At 44.5% G+C, this 16,998-nt stretch overlaps 1 protein-coding gene across 6 annotated transcripts in view; it reads left to right on the top strand.

Annotated features, from left to right (window-relative positions):
• LOC122932114 (bile acid receptor-like) overlaps positions 1-16,998 on the top strand; it is a 158,005-nt gene that overhangs the window by 39,636 nt on the left and 101,371 nt on the right. For 4 of the 6 annotated variants that reach the window (XM_044286351.1, XM_044286348.1, XM_044286347.1 and 1 more), the window contains one exon: positions 11,975-12,092. The exons of the other annotated variants lie outside the window; for them this stretch is intronic. In XM_044286351.1, coding sequence (XP_044142286.1) covers positions 11,975-12,092 — 118 coding nt within the window. The remainder of the gene's footprint in view (positions 1-11,974; positions 12,093-16,998) is intronic. 6 annotated transcript variants of the gene reach the window in all.

Here is a 16,998-nt window from a genome sequence, read left to right as displayed (position 1 = left end):
GAATAAAGCATTTTTATTAAGAGGAGCTGGAATCTACTGTTAGTGAATAATATCACTATATAGTTTTGATGCTTCTTTGCAAAATCCACTCATCTATATGTGTGGTCTCAGGTTTTTCATTTTCCATCAACCCTTCTTATTCACTAAAACATTGACTTTTACATGTTTTCAATATCATAAAATGTTTACAAAAACCTTCAATAAAAAATGTTTGTAATATATATATATATATAATAAAAAATAATCCACCAGTATTAGAAATGGCACATGGTAGTTTGTTGGCCCTATCCTCAGGGCCTGCGTCATAACCCGGCATCCCCGGGCAAGTGTCGGGGCCCAATGCTCCTGGGGGGCCCACTGAGCTGCTATGAGCACTTCCATCAATACAGATGGGAGCTCTCACTGCTGTCATTTCACTGACGCAGTACCCCTCTGGTGGGCCCTCTGAGCTGCAGAGACTCAGAACACGCCCCCTCTACACAGGACACATGCTGCCTGAGGAGAGAGACCAGAGGGCTGGAGCTGGAGCAGGGAAGTGTGTAGACAGTCTGTGAGTGAGTCTGCACTGTGACTGTCTCTTGTCTGTGGGACAGAAGGAAAGGGGGGGACTCTTCGATCGGCTGCTGCTTCATTCTATTTAGTTGTGTTACTGTTTCATTAAGCAGTTTGTCTCCATGACACCTGCCCCCCCCCCCCCCCACATATCCTGTCCTATCTCATCCTCATGGGGCCCGTGCTGTCTCCTTTACTCCCTCATGTATCCAAAGCTCCTGTTTCACCCTCCTATCTCCTGTTGCTGCCCTGCACAGACCTCCTGCCCCTACTTCTTGTATGAATCCCCCTCAGAGCCCCTTCAACCTACTTGCTGTGTCCACCCCTTCTGTCCATCCAGGGGCCCTGCCTCTCATTATGGTGGCATCTGAACAGCATTCACCATAAGGACCTTCTAACGTCACAGGGTCATGTGACTGTGCCCCCCACCCCGTACTGTGCCCCTTTATACCCTGCATTGTGCCCTCTTACCACACCCTGTGCAGTGCCCATAGTCATTCACTGTACTGTGCCCTCTTATACCCTTTTATCCGGTCACTGTATGGTGGTTTTATCATTGTATGGCGGTGTTATCACTATATGGCGGTGGTATCCAATAACTGCCATAACTGTATCCCCTTCCATGCCCACACCACTTTTTTTTAGACCTGGCATGAGTGGGAAAAGATACAGATTGCGGTGCTAAGGACCTTTGCGCCACAATCGGTGTCAGAAATACGCCTAACATAGACGTATTTCTATATAATAAATAACCCCCTAATTGTATTATTATTTGGGGGTAGGGCTAATATCTTTATAGTATATAGATTCTAGTGTATTATACTGTGCCCTGTATTTTCCAGTAGAAAATGAGCACAGTCCTAATCCCTGACCACCAGGACCAGTTAGCTCTCTGTCAGTACATGGCGGCCTCCCCTCTCCGCCACGCTGCTCCGCTGTGTACTGGTGCTTATTCTGACACTAGGGCTGGGTTCACATCCCATTTGTGCCATCCATTTAATGTATACCAAAAATGTATGCGTTACCAGATGCCTCAGACTGATGCCGTACAGTGGCGTCCGTTCACCACACAGTTACATGGTAGAAAAACATATACGTTAATGTCTGCATTTTTTACTTGACTCTGCAGGATACAAAAACGTGGAGTGCTGTACATTTGTATACATCAAACCAATAGGAAAAACGTGATGTGAACACACATTGGGGGGGGGGGAGGGGGGCGTACTAAAATTTGCTGTGGGGCCCAGTCAGTTCTAGCTACATCACTGCACATCTCCTTCTCTCCTCCAGGCCTGGCTCACTGCTGCAGCGGGCCGCCGGAGAGAAGGAGCGCAGGGAGCTGCGGTTAGTGAATAACAGGACCACCAGCTCCCCTGCAATGATAGGTATGTGAGGGGGCCACTGGGGGGTCATTCATCACACTGTGAGGGCCCCTTACACAGTATAATGACTCCCAGTGCCCCCCATTTAGTATAATGATCCCCATTGGCCCTCCATTTAGCATAATGACCACCAGAGCCCCCATTAAATATAATAACCCCTCGTGCCCCCTCCATACATTATAACCCCCAGTGTGGGTGCGACTGGGGGACATTATTCTGAATGGAGGGTCACTGTGGGGTCATTATACTGTGAGGGCCCTTTACATAGTATAATGACCCCCAGTGTCCCCCATTTAGTATAATGATCACCAATGACCCTCCATTCAGTATAATGACCCCCAGAGCCCTCTCCATACAGTATTCCCCCAGTGTGGGGGCTACTGGGGGTCATTATTCTGAATGGGGGTGACTGGGGGTTATTATTCTGAATGCAGGGCCACAGGTGGTCATTATACAGTGGGGGTGGGAATTGGGGATTCATTATACTGTGTGAAGAGCCACTAGTAGTCATTATACTGTATAGGGGCCACTGGGGGTCATTATACCGTGTGGGAGCCACAGGGGGACATGTCAATGTAAAAAAATGCCTCATGGGGGCCCACTGGGATTTATCGCCCAAGGGCCCACATGAACCTGGAGCCGGCCCTGCCTATCCTATTACAGATTTTCCTTTAATGCCCAGAAGCTTCATGTTTTACTCCAAGCACAATTACTAAAAAGCAGGGTTTACCAAGTTGCAGATATCCATAACATTTTAATTCAATAAACGCTTTATTCCATATATTATGGAAATATATTGGCACGTGAAGTTATTGTCCAGTAACACAGAGATGCCAAAGAAATCTTTTAAATAAAAATAGGACTATAGCATTTTTGCTCTGCAGCATTTTCGTGCTAAACTGATGAATCTGTATGCGGCTCTTTTGGAAATTTCCACATAAGTGACATGTTATAAAGATCTTGGCAGACTACTATCCTTATCTGCGTTCTGATACAGACCCACAGCACAGAATGTGCTTCTGGTAAAACATAATGTAATGGCACGATTAGTAGTTCAGTTTTTTGGATGACAAACTAAGAGTAGAGATGGCCTTGAGGTTCGCCCGGCAGTCGTTTCGCGGCGAACTATGCTTGTTCGCGATTCGCCAAAAATGCGAACATATGGTGATATTCGCACGCGCCATATTATTTTGAATAGAGGAAAGAGATAAGACAATGCAGCAGCACCCTGCAAATCAGATAAAGTACAATAATGCCATAGTCACAAAAATTATAGTGCTAATGCTAAGCTTATTTATAAAGTGAGATGCTTGGCCAATGCATTTTGGACAAAACCATCTGAGCCCGTCTGCCGTACGTCAAGGCGATCTCTGTTAGACGGGTCCTAACACTAAATACTACCTGTTATGCGCCATAATGGCCACCATAAAATTCAGGGAGTGTTGGATCCACATGCATGCTGGATCCACTCTGCCTTTTACCATTTTTGGTGCCATAATAGCCTCCATTACAAGAGATGCAGGTACCAACATGCATGCCGAGCCCACTCTATATCTTTCATTGTGCCAGACAGCTTCCAATAAATGTAATGAGATCAGGCCACAGCTTTAGGCCTCATGTACACGACTGTATTTTGTTTCCGTGTCCGTTCTGTTTCTTTTGCGTATAGGATGCGGACCCATTCATTTCAATGGGTCCGCAAAAAAAGCGGACAGCAGACCGTGTGCTGTCCGCATCAGTATGTCCGTTCCGTTGCTCCGCAAAAAAAAATTATGCATGTCCTATTTTTTTCTAGTTTGCGGACAAAGATAGGCATTATTACAATAGATCCGCAAAAAAAAAATGGATCCGTAAAAAAACCTGATGCCATACGTTCTGTATGGCATCCGTTTTTTTTCCGGATCCATTTTTTTCCGGATCCATTTTTTACGGACCGCAAAACACATACGGTCGTGTGCATGAGGCCTTATACTGAAACTAATTAAAATCAGCCTATGGGGCAGACAGGCTAATCAAGAGTGCACGACTATCTGGAGTGCCACACCTACAGCGCTGTAAATCTGCAAATAAAAAGGGGCTTAGTCAGCACCTCCTGTGCACTGCTGAATAGCCTGTCTGCCTCATAGGCTGATTTTAATTAGTTTCAGTATAAGGCCTCTTTAACACTACCATTTTTTTTTTCGTTTACAGGCTGTTTTTTTCATTCCGTATACAGAACCATTCATTTCAATAGTTCCGCAAAAAAAAAAAAGTACTCCGTATGCATTCCGTTTCCGTATTTCCGTTCCGTTGAAAGATAGAACATGTCCTATTATTGCCCGCAAATCATGTTCCGTGGCTCCATTCAAGTCAATGGGTCCGCAAAAAAAAAACGGAACACATGCGGAAATGCATCCGTATGTCTTCCGTATCCGTTCCGTTTTTGCGGACCATCTATTGAAAATGTTATGCCCATCCCAATTTCTTCTATGTAATTACTGTATACTGTATATGCCATATGGAAATACGGAACGGAAGAACGGAATGGATCCATGAAAAACAGACCGTAAAACACTGAAATAGCCATACGGTAGTGTGAAATAGGCCTAATCTATAGCCTGCTTTCACTACATTCATTGGAAGCTGTCTGGCACAAGGAAAGGTATAGAGTGGGCTTGGCATGCAGGTTTGTACCTGCATCTCTTGTAATGGAGGCCATTATGGCACCAAAAATGGTAAAAGGCAGAGTAGACCCAGCATGCATGTGGATCCAATACTCCCTGAATTTTATGGCGGCCATTATGGCGCATAACAGGTAATATTTAGTGTTAGAACCCGTCTAACAGATCACTTTGACGCACGGCAGACGGGCTCAGATGGTTTTGTACAAAATGCATTGGCCAAGCATCTCACTTTATAAATAAGCGTAGCATTAGCACTATAATTTTTGTGATTATGGCATTGTTGTAATTTATCTGATTTGCAGGGTGCTGCTGCATTGTCTTGTCTTTTTTTACTCTAGGTCTTTGCCATGGCAGCGTGCACCTGCGCATTGGGAAGTGCTGACTAACCCCCTTTTTATTGCAATATTATTTTGCATAGCGCCAAACTTTGACCCATGACACATCCATTAGGTGGGACAGGATAGCCAATTGAGACCTTTCAGCACATGGACACCTTCCTACCCAATAAATAAACCCGATCTGGCCATTTTACAATCAGTCTTTTGCCAGTGTAGGGAAAGGTTGCTGTGTGGAGCAGTGACATACTGTTAGGGACACCAAACGCTAGCTAATAGGGCCACAAAAGTCATTTTAAGGACTGGTATAGGTGTGCTATCGATAAATGTGATATTGAGGGGTGTGATATACTTATAATATACTTTCTAACATAGAAATTATATTATAGTGTAATTGTATTGTGCAGCAGTTGTGTGCGGTTCTTCTGCGATACCGCAGCTAGATAGAAGGACAAACGCTATTGGGGTTACTAATTGCAACGGGTGTGATATACCTGCTGCCCCCCCAAAAAACAGCTTGAGGGCTGCAATATACCTTCTTCCACAAAATCCTGATTGAGGGGTGCTATATATCTGTTTCCGCCGAATACTGATTGAGGGGTGCTATATACCAGTTTCTGACATATAATACTGATTGAGGGGTGCCATATACCTGCTTTCGCCAAATACTGATTGAGGAGTGCCATATACCTTCTTCCACAAAATACTGATTGAGGGGTGCTATTGCTATATACCTTCTTCCACCAAATACTGATTGAGGTCTGCGATATACCTTCTCTGGCACACAGTGTCGGTGCCAGGATACATCTGACCACAGACACATTGTCTAGCAAACATGGGCAGGGAAGGTACATAAATTTAACTGCTCACTGGGTAAACCTTCTGACGGCCGTCAAGCATATTAAGCGTGGCACCCGTGTGGATTTGGTGTTACAGCCAAGAATTGCATGCAGGCCTGCCTCTTCTCCTCCTCCTCCATCCTCTGTATCCTTCTCGGCTGACTCCTCCTTTTCCACTGCTACCGCCTCTTCCGCTACACCCCCCCAAGCTCCCCAGAACCTATTCGACGTGCCAGGTGAGACATTGCCATGCTGTGCTGCGGCTGTTGTGCCTGGAAGCCAAGAGCCACACCAGTCCTGCACTCCTTTCAGCTCTGCGGTCACAGGCTGATCAGTGGCTAACCCCTCTCAATTTGACAGTTGGTAAAGTGGAGTGCGACAACGGTGCCAATCTGCTGAGCTCGATGAAACAGCGCATGGCAAACGTCCTGAACTTACTCGTGCAGTGATTCGTTGCCAAATGCTCCGGGGTCCAGGACGTCTTGCGGCAGGCCAGGACAATCTCTGGCCATTTTAGAAGCTCTTACACGGCCATGGCTCGCCTTGCTGATGTACAGCAGTGACACCACTTGCCCGGCAGACGTCTGATTTGTGACTGCCCAATGCGCTGTAACTCCACCTTGTATGCTTGATAGGCTGCTCTAGCAGAAACGTACTGATAACGACTACCTGTACGAACTCTGCGGCGGGACAGGTTCTGGGGAGCTTTTTTTTTTCACCGCGCCAGTGGCTAATCATGTGCGAAGCATGCAGACTTCTGCGGCCATTTGGAGCCAGGGCGCCATCAGTGACATCGTACCTTACGTCTTCTTTCTGGAGGGTGCATTGTGTCGTATCATTAATCAAGCCGTCGAGGAGGAGGAGCTGGAAGATGAGGAAGTCACAATGCTGAATAAATTCCCAAGGGTGGCTTCTCCATCTGAAACAAGTCAGCAGGAGTCTGAAGAGGAGTCAGAGGAGGATGGTGGCTGGGGGGAGGAGGAGGAGCAAGAAGAGCAGGCTTTAAACTTTTTCAGGGATCCCTGGTGTTGTCCGTGGCTGGGGGGAGGAGACCGAGGACGACATTCTCCTGGGCGATGAGTAGGAGCAAATGGGGGCCTTCATGCTCCAGTTTTTGAAGAGGGCCCCCCGAATAAAAAGCATAAAGGTCAAGGACCTGTACTGGGTAGCAACGTATTTAGACCCCCTACACAAACACAAAATGGGGGACATGTTACCAGCATCACAGAGGGCTGTCAGAATGCAGAATTTCCAGGCCTTGCTGCGTGGGATGCTGCATTCTGCAGTTGCGGGCACTGGCAGAGAAATTTCCACCCACAGCAAAACAGGCGCGGGTACCAATCCTACCGCGCCTGCAAAAAGAGGGTGGTTTGAAGATGTGTTGGTCACTTCGGAAATCATTCTTGCAGCCAACCCATCGACAGCCGCCCTCCAGTTCCAACCTCAGGGAGCACCTAGACTGTCAGGTGTCCGACTACATCGGGTTAACGGCTGATGAGGATGCTCTTAGAAGAGAGGAACCCCTTGTCTACTGGGTGTGCAGGATTGACCTGTGGCCAGAGCTGGCACAATTTGCCATGGAACTCTTGGCTTGCCCCTTCGTCATGTATCCTGTCAGGTGAATGCCTATTGGCTGATTTTTGGGGCCTGTACTGGCCGACAGTTACATTTTTATCCTGTGACCGCCTAATGTACCTCCAGCCACAGAATCCAAAGTTCTTTGCTGTCAGGTGAATGCCTATTGGCTAATTTTTGGGGCCTGTACTGGCCGACAGTTACATTTTATTATCTCTAGCCACATAATCACACCCCTGTCTCACTCCTCTGCCTCTCATTATGGTGGAGTATGAACCGTATTCACCATAAGGACCTTCTAATGTCACAGGGTCATGTGACTGTGCCCCCTTATACCCTGCATTGTTCCCTCTTACCACACCCTGTGCAGTGCCCCTAGTTATTCCCTGCACTGTGCCCTCTTATACCCTTTTATCCGGTCAAGGTATAGCGGTGTTATCCGGTCACTGTACAGAGGTGTTATCCGGTCAAATGTATGGTGGTGGTATTCAATAACTGGATGGCCATAACTGTATCCCTTTCCCTGCCCAATCCATCCATTTTTAGACCTGGCATGAGCGGGAAAAATTTGCAGATTGCGCTGCTAAGAACCTTTACGCCACAATCAGTGTCAGAAATACGCCTAACATAGACGTTTTTCTAGATCATAAATGACCACCTAATTGCATTATTATTCGGGGTAGGGCAAATATCTTAATATTATATAGATTCTAGTGTATTATACTGTGCCCTGTATTTCCCAGTAGAAAATGATCCTTGGGAAACACAGTCCTCATCCCTGACCACCAGGACCAGGTAGCGCTCTGTCAGTACATGGCGGCCTCCCCTATCCGCCACGTTGCTCTGCTGTGTACTGGTGCTTATTCTAACACTAGGGCTGGGTTCACATCCTATTTTTGCCATCCATTTAATGAATACCAAAAATGTATGCGTTAACAGATGCCTCAGACTGATGCTGTACAGTGGCGTCCATTCACCATAGAGTTCCATGGTAGAAAAAAAAAATTAAGTTAACCTATGCATTTTTTCAATGGACTCTGTAGGATACAAAAACGTGGAGCACTGCACATTTGTATACATCAAACCGATGGGAAAGAAAAATTTTCCAGGCTCCAGTAGGGCACATTTTTTAGAGTTTCCCTTCAAGAAGCATAAAAATGGCCCCTGATTAAAATACATATATTTTTGCCAATGATCCTCCTCTGGTATATCACTGTCCATGTTGTGGGACTATTTCTGTACTTCTAGAAAGTGTCTGCTGGCTGCAAATATGACCTGAAGGTTTTTCAGGATCGCCTGCCATTAAAGTGAATGGGGCCGGCCGCGAACTCGTGGTTCGCAAACATTTGATCGTGAACGCACGTCCCGGCCGATGTTCGTCCATCACAACTAAGGGTACTTTCACACTAGCGTTAAACGTTTTCTGGTATTGAGTTCCGTCATAGGGGCTCAATACCGGAAAAACAATACATAAATGTATTTTGTAGCATTCCGTTCTGTTTAGTTGCGTTCCTAGACTGGAGAGCAAACTGCAACATGTTGTATTTTGCTTTCCGTCCTAGGAAAAACTGATCCATCATGACCCACAATGCAAGTCAATAGGGACGCAATCTGCCACAATAGAAAACGGATCCGTCCTTCATTGACTTTCAGTGGAGTTCGGCAATGTTAAAGATAATACAACCGGATCCTTTCATAACGGATACAAATGGCTGTATTATCAGTAAGGCCTAATGCACACGACCGTTGTTGTGTTCCGTTACGCAAAATGGGGTTCTGTTGTTCCATGATCCGTTTCCGTTTTTGTTTCCGTGTGTCTTCCTTTATTTTTGCAGGACCACCAGACATAAAGGAAGGTAAAAAAAAAGTCTAAGACAGATTTGCCATGGAAATGATAGGAATAAAACTGACGCGGATGACAGTCTTGTGTGCCTCCGTGTTTTTTAGCGGTCCCATTGACTTGAATGGGTACGCAAACCATTTTCCGCGGACAAGAATAGGACAGGTGATATTTTTGGGACGGCCTGGAACCGCGGATCACGGACGCGGATGGCAAACGGTGCACTATCCGCATTTTCAACGGCTCCATAGAAATGAATGGGTCCGCATCTGAAACGCTAAAATCGGCGGAATGGACGCGGAGACAAACAACGGTCGTGTGCATGAGGCCTAACGGAAGTGTTTTTGCTGGACCCTGCAAAAAACGCTGGTGTGAAAGTAGCCTAACAAAAACATGTATCATATATAAGGAATTTAGAATATATATATAGTGTGTATATTCATTTGATATGTGCGTATCACATAAGAATAAAGCATATTATTTACGCTAAACCTTGAATATATAGGTCATTGGTAATATTAACAAGCAGGGAGACTGTTCAAGGTTGAGAGAAAGTTAAATGGTGCAAAGTAAAGGGATATTCTTAATCAAAACCGGATCCAGAGAGCTCTGGACCTCACTCTGGTCTGAAGGTCTACCTTTCAACAAGACAATCATCCTAAGCACACAGCCAAGACAACACAGGAGAGGCTTAGGGGCAACTCTGTGAATGTCCTTCAGTGAACCAGCCAAAGCTCTGACTTAAACCAAATTGAAAAACCCTGGAAAGGCCTGAAAATAGCTGCCCCCATCCAACTTGACATAGCTTAAGAGGATCTGCAGAGAAGAATGGCAATAAATCCTCAAATCAAAGTGTGCAAAAGAAATATATATAATTGGAAGTATCATACACAAGACGACTGAAAGACTGGGAGGTGTAAGAGATGCCAAAAGTGCTTCAACATTCTCTTTTAATTTTATCATTACTGAGTATTAAGTGCAGAATGGTGGGGAAAAACTTGAATTTTTTATTTTAGCTCAAGGCTGCAAGGGACTGAAGACTTTACATGGCATAACAATGGCCTCTGGGTTTGTAGGGTCTTATAGGCAAACTGTGTAATACTGACAGATAAATACATTACAATACAGAAGTACTGTGATGTACACTTATTGACAAAAAAAAAAATAACGTCCTAGTACATAGTACAGTCGTGGCCAAAAGTTTTAAGAATTACTGTACATAAATATTGAAAATTGGAAAAGTTGCTGCTTAAAGAGGACCTTTCACCTGGAAAACCAATGTGAACTAAGTATGCTGACATGTAGAGCCCGGGGATCTCACTACACTTAATATTATCCCTGGGCGCCGCTCCGTTCTTCCATTATGCCCTCCGGTATCTTCGCTCTGTAAGTTATAGTAGGCGGTGTCTGCCCTTATCCTGTGGGCGTCTCCTTCTCCTAGGCTGCAGCGCTGGCCAATCGCAGCGCACAGCTCACAGCCTGGGAGAAAAAAAAACTCCCAGGCTGTGAGCACTGCGCTGTGAAAAAGAATCCAAGCATCACCACCAAGGCCATCCGGGTGAATCTGGGCTCTGCTGGTGGCAATGTCTCAAGGCAGACAATCCAATGGATGCTGCACACTGAAGACCAAGGAGGATGCCACTTCTTCAGCTTGGCCTTTGCAAAAGCTCATCTGGACAAAGAAGAAGACTCCTGGTCTTCTGTGTTATGGTCAGATGAAACAAAAATGTAATTGTTTGGTCACAATGATGTTTCCTTTATTTGGCGTAAAAAAGTAGAAGCCTTCAACCCAAAGAACACCATCCCCACTGTCAAACATGGTGGTGGGAACCTAATGCTTTGGGGGTGTTTTATCAGCCAATGGACCAGGGAACTTAATCACAGTAAACGGCACCATGAAAAAAGAGCAATACATGAGGATTCTCCACGACAACATCAGGCAGTCTGCAGAGAAACTTGGCCTTGGGCACCAGTGGACATTTCAGCATGACAATGACCCAAAACCCACAGCAAAAGTGATGAAGAAATGGTTAGCAGTCAACAACATTAATGTTTTAGAGTGGCCCAGCCAGAGTCCAGACTTGAATCCAATTGAGAATCTGTGGAGGGAGCTAAAGATCAGGGTGATGGCAAGATTTGGAGCTCATTGCTAAAGATGAATGGGCAAAAATACCTGTAGAGACATGCATAAAGCTGGTCTGCAATTATAGGAAGCGTTTGATTGCTGTAATAGCCAATAAAGGCTTTTCTATTGATTATTGAGAAGGGTATGAATAATTTTGGACTGGACACCTTTTGCTCAAATGTAAAGAAAAGCTGAGAAATGTTTTTTTTTCCACAATAATGCCTCTTGTACATCGTCTTATTATCTTTTGGGAGACACCTATGTCATTTCCCATCAAAAAATGACTTGCTGGTTGAATAAAAGTAACTTAAAGTCAAAATTTGCAGGGGGTATGAATAATTATGGGCAGCACTGTAAATGTGTATATATATATATATATATATATCACAGGGATCAAATCAGTCCAAATATTCTCCTGTACATCCAAAACAATTAAAATCAAATTCCCAAAAATCGCACAGTGTGTATATGTTCCAAAGATAAAGAAATTTAACAGTTAAAAACCCTCGAAGCAAGTCCCAGGAGAGGGGAACCTCCCGAATCTCCCATGGAATATCTTCCTTGGAAAAACAAGTAACACTCAAAATAGCCTTTTAGAATAAATAAATGTTATCATAAAACATTATGCAGCTTTTAGTAAAAATGCATTAATTCTTTTTTCAGGTTCAATCCAGATGGAAACCTGGTATTCAACCTCAAAATCCAATATGCCTCACGTAACAATATTTTTTTCCTGATGTTACCTCCTCTCGATGGGGCTATCACTTTTTCAAAAGCAAAGGTACATAAACTGTTTATACTGCGATTATGTTTTGTTATAAAATGGGTCGCTGCATTAGAAATGCCTGTTGCCTGCGGATTCTCAATATAATTATAATTAAGATGTTCCTGTAGTCTTGGTTTAAACTGTCTGCTTGTACTACCAATGTACATCAAATCGCATGCAGTGCATTTTATGGCATAAATCACACCCGACGTGTTTTTATAATTTTCAATTTGAAAAGTGTCTGTAAGGGTGGAGTTATCAAACTTCGTGGTTTGTACTGCAACTCTACAGGTCTTACACGGATGACCCCCACATTTGAATTTTTTTTTATATTTGAGCCATGTATTTTTGGTTTGCTTGGAGTTACTAGTAAACATAGATGGGGACAGAAAATTAGCCAGGGTCTTTGGTCTCCTGGAAACAATGCAGCAGCCATTCTTTAAAATGTTATACAGAATTCTATCATCATAGAGTATTGTTAAACATTTGTTAATCGCCTGTTGTATTTCAGAAATCTACCGACTATAGGTAAGTACTACCGTTGGTTTTTGTGTCTCCTTTGTATTTATATTTTTGGAGTTTGAGCTGGGGTTGGTGGCATTAAAAAGCAAATACTTTCTACATTTATTTTTAGTTATACCCAAATCTCTATGCAGCATCCAATCTGGATAGTCTCTATTCTTGAGGCGATTCCAGATGACCCTGCATTCATGTGAGAAAGCAGAGTCAGTGCTGCAATTTCTCTGTGCCCGTGTAAACTCCCCCACTGGGATTGCTTTTATAGTGTGTGCAGGATGGTGGCTATTAGCCTTAAATGGCTTCTGTCACCCCCAAAACTCATTTTTGGGCATATTAAAATCCTTATTGGACGACAATTCCCTATATAGGGCTCTTACCTTGTTCTGTGGCTTGGTTTAACTAAAAATCGATCTTTTAAAATATGCAAATGACTTCACTACCAGCAAGTAGGGCGTCTACTTGCTGGTAGCCGCCGCATCCTCCTTTAACCACCTCCCGACCACCTAACGCACGGATGCGTCCGGAAGGTGGTTGATTCATTCCTCCTGGACGCATCCGTGTGTCATCGCGCGATAGCCGAGATTTCCTGTGAACACGTGCACACAGGCGCGCGCGCTCACAGGAACGGAAGGTAAGCGAGTGGATCTCCAGCCTGCCAGCGGCGATCGCTCGCTGGCAGGCTGGAGATGTGATTTTTTGATAACAGCGTCTAATATACCTGCTACCTGGTCCTCTGGTGGTCCCTTTTGTTTGGATCGACCACCAGAGGACACAGGCAGCTCAGTAAAGTAGCACCAAAAACCACTACACTACACTACACCCCCCCCCATGTCACTTATTAACCCTTTATGAACCACTGATCACCCCTGATCACCCCATATAGACTCCCTGATCACCCCCCTGTCATTGATCACTCCCCTGTAAGGCTCCATTCAGAGGTCCGTATGATTTTTACGGATCCACTGATACATGGATCGGATCCGCAAAACACATACGGACGTCTGAATGGAGCCTTACAGGGGGGTGATCAATGACAAGGGGGTGATCACGCATATAGACTTCCTGATCACTTCCCTGTCATTGATCACCCCCCTGTCATTGATCACCCCCCTGTAAGGCTCCATTCAGACGTCCGTATGATTTTTACGGATCCACTGATACATGGATCGGATCCGCAAAACACATACGGACGTCTGAATGGAGCCTTACAGGGGGGTGATCAATGACAAGGGGGTGATCACGCATATAGACTTCCTGATCACTTCCCTGTCATTGATCACCCCCCTGTAAGGCTCCATTCAGACGTCCGTATGATTTTTACGGATCCACTGATACATGGATCGGATCCGCAAAACACATACGGACGTCTGAATGGAGCCTTACAAGGGGGTGATCAATGACAAGGGGGTGATCACGCATATAGACTTCCTGATCACTTCCCTGTCATTGATCACCCCCCTGTAAGGCTCCATTCAGAGGTCCGTATGACTTTTTACGGATCCACGGATACATGGATCGGATCCGCAAAACGCATACTTACGTCTGAATGGAGCCTTACAGGGGGGTGATCAATGACAGAGGGGTGATCACCTATATAGACTCCCTGTTCACCTCCGTCATTGATCACCCCCCTGTAAGGCTCCATTCAGACGTCCGTATGATTTTTACGGATCCACGGATACATGGATCGGATCCGCAAAACGCATACGGACGTCTGAATGGAGCCTTACAGGGGGGTGATCACCCATATAGACACCCTGATCACCCCCCTGTAAGGCTCCATTCAGACGTCCGTATGATTTTTACGGATCCACGGATACATTGATCGGATCCGCAAAACACATACGGACGTCTGAATGGAGCCTTACAGGGGGTGATCAATGACGGGGGTGATCAGGGAGTCTATATGGGTGATCACCCCTCTGTCATTGATCACCCCCCCTGTAAGGCTCTATTCAGACATTTTTTGGGCCCAAGTTAGCGGATATTGTTTTTTTTTTTTTTTTCCTTACAAAGTCTCATATTCCACTAACTTGTGTCAAAAAATAAAATCTCACATGAACTCACCGTACCCCTCACGGAATCCAAATGCGTAACATTTTTTAGACATTTATATTCCAGACTTCTCACGCAGACTTCTGACCCCATTTCGGAAAGAAGACACCCCAAGGTATTCCGTGAGGGGCATATTGAGTCCATTAAAGATTTAAATTTTTGTCCCAAGTTAGCGGAAAGGGAGACTTTGTGAGAAAAAAAAAATAAAAATCAATTTCCACTAACTTGTGCCCAAAAAAAGAATTTCTATGAATTTGCCATGCCCCTCATTGAATACCTTGGGGTGTCTTCTTTCCAAAATGGGGTCACATGTGGGGTATTTATACTGCCCTGGCTTTTTAGGGGCCCTAAAGCGTGAGAAGAAGTCTGGGATCCAAATGTCTAAAAATGCCCTCCTAAAAGGAATTTGGGCCCCTTTGCGCATCTAGGCTGCAAAAAAGTGTCACACATGTGGTATCGCCATACTCAGGAGAAGTAGGGCAATGTGTTTTGGGGTGTCATTTTACATATACCTATGCTGGGTGAGATAAATATATTGGTCAAATGCCAACTTTGTTTAAAAAAAATGGGAAAAGTTGTCTTTTGCCAAGATATTTCTCTCACCCAGCATGGGTATATGTAAAATGACACCCCAAAACACATTCCCCAACTTCTCCTGAGTACGGCGATACCACATGTGTGACACTTTTTTGCCGCCTACGTGGGCAAAGGGGCACACATTCCAAAGAGCACCTTTAGGATTTCACCGGTCATTTTTTATAGATTTTGATTGCAAACTTCTTCTCACGCATTTGGGCCCCTAGAATGCCAGGGCAGTATAACTACCCCACAAGTGACCCCATTTTGGAAAGAAGACACCCCAAGGTATTTTGTGATGGGCATAGTGAGTTCATGGAAGTTTTTATTTTTTGTCACAAGTTAGTGGAATATGAGACTTTGTAATAAAAAAAAAGAAAGAAAAAAAAAAAACTCATCATTTTCCGCTAACTTGTGACAAAAAATAAAAAGTTCTATGAACTCACTTTGCCTATCAGTGAATACCTTAGGGTGTCTACTTTCCGAAATGGGGTCATTTGTGGGGTTTTTCTACTGTTTGGGCATTGTAGAACCTCAGGAAACATGACAGGTGCTCAGAAAGTCATAGCTGCTTCAAAAAGCGGAAATTCACATTTTTGTACCATAGTTTGTAAACGCTATAACTTGTACCCAAACCATTTTTTTTTTTGCCCAAACATTTTTTTTTTTTATCAAAGACATGTAGAACAATAAATTTAGCGAAAAATGTATATGTGGATGTCGTTTTTTTTGCAAAATTTTACAGCTAAAAGTGAAAAATGTCATTTTTTTGCAAAAAAAATCGTTAAATTTTGATTAATAACATAAAAAGTAAAAATGTCAGCAGCAATGAAATACCACCAAATGAAAGCTCTATTAGTGAGAAGAAAAGGAGGTCAAATTCATTTGGGTGGTAAGTTGCATGACCGAGCAATAAACGGTGAAAGTAGTGTAGTGCAGAAGTGTAAAAAGTGGCCTGGTCATTAAGGGGGTTTAGCTAGCGGGGTTAAAGTGGTTAAAAAAAATGCCCCCTCCTCCTGCTGATTGACAGGGCCAGCGAGCACTCTCCTCCTCTGGCTGGCCCTGTCCGCAATTCAAATCCCGCACCTGCACCTCATTCGGCGCAGGCACTCTGAGAGAAGGACGCTCGCTTCCTCAGTGCGCCTGCGCCGATGAGGTCTTCTCTTTCGGGTTTAGAGGTGACGTCATCGTCGCAGGTGCACTCAGGAAGTGCTGAGGAAGCGAGCGTCCTTCTCTCAGAGCGCCTGCGCCGAATGAGGTGCAGGTGCGGGATTTGAATTGCAGACAGAGCCAGCCAGAGGAGGAGAGCGTTTGCTGGCCCTGTCAATCAGCAGGAGGAGGGGGCGTTTTTTTGAAAGGAGGATGCGGCGGCTACCAGCAAGTAGACGCCCTACTTGCTGGTAGTAAAGTCATTTGCATATTTTAAAAGATAAATTTTTTGTAAAACCAAGCCACAGAACAAGGTAAGAGTCCTATATAGGGAATAGTCATCCAATAAGGATTTTAATATGCCCAAAAATGAAAAATGAGTTTTGGGGAGTGACAGAAGCCCTTTAAAAATGGTATTCCCTAAAAACTATTTCCGAAAGGTTTCGGTACAGATATTTCAGTCCTGCACACCTGTCAGTCTGAGATCTAAAAAAAACAACTGTACGCGAACCCACATGGTGTGTAAATTTGAAGTTGGAGGGGTTATTATTGACATAAGCCACGAAGTCCGGTATGGCAGACACATCAGCCCCCATATAATGAGCAAATCGTCGATGTATCT

This window comes from Bufo gargarizans, chromosome 3 (genome assembly GCF_014858855.1).
Source record: "Bufo gargarizans isolate SCDJY-AF-19 chromosome 3, ASM1485885v1, whole genome shotgun sequence".
In the NCBI taxonomy this organism is placed as follows: domain Eukaryota; kingdom Metazoa; phylum Chordata; class Amphibia; order Anura; family Bufonidae; genus Bufo; species Bufo gargarizans.
Note: the sequence above shows the minus strand (reverse complement) of the source record. Positions and strands in the feature narration are given on the sequence as shown.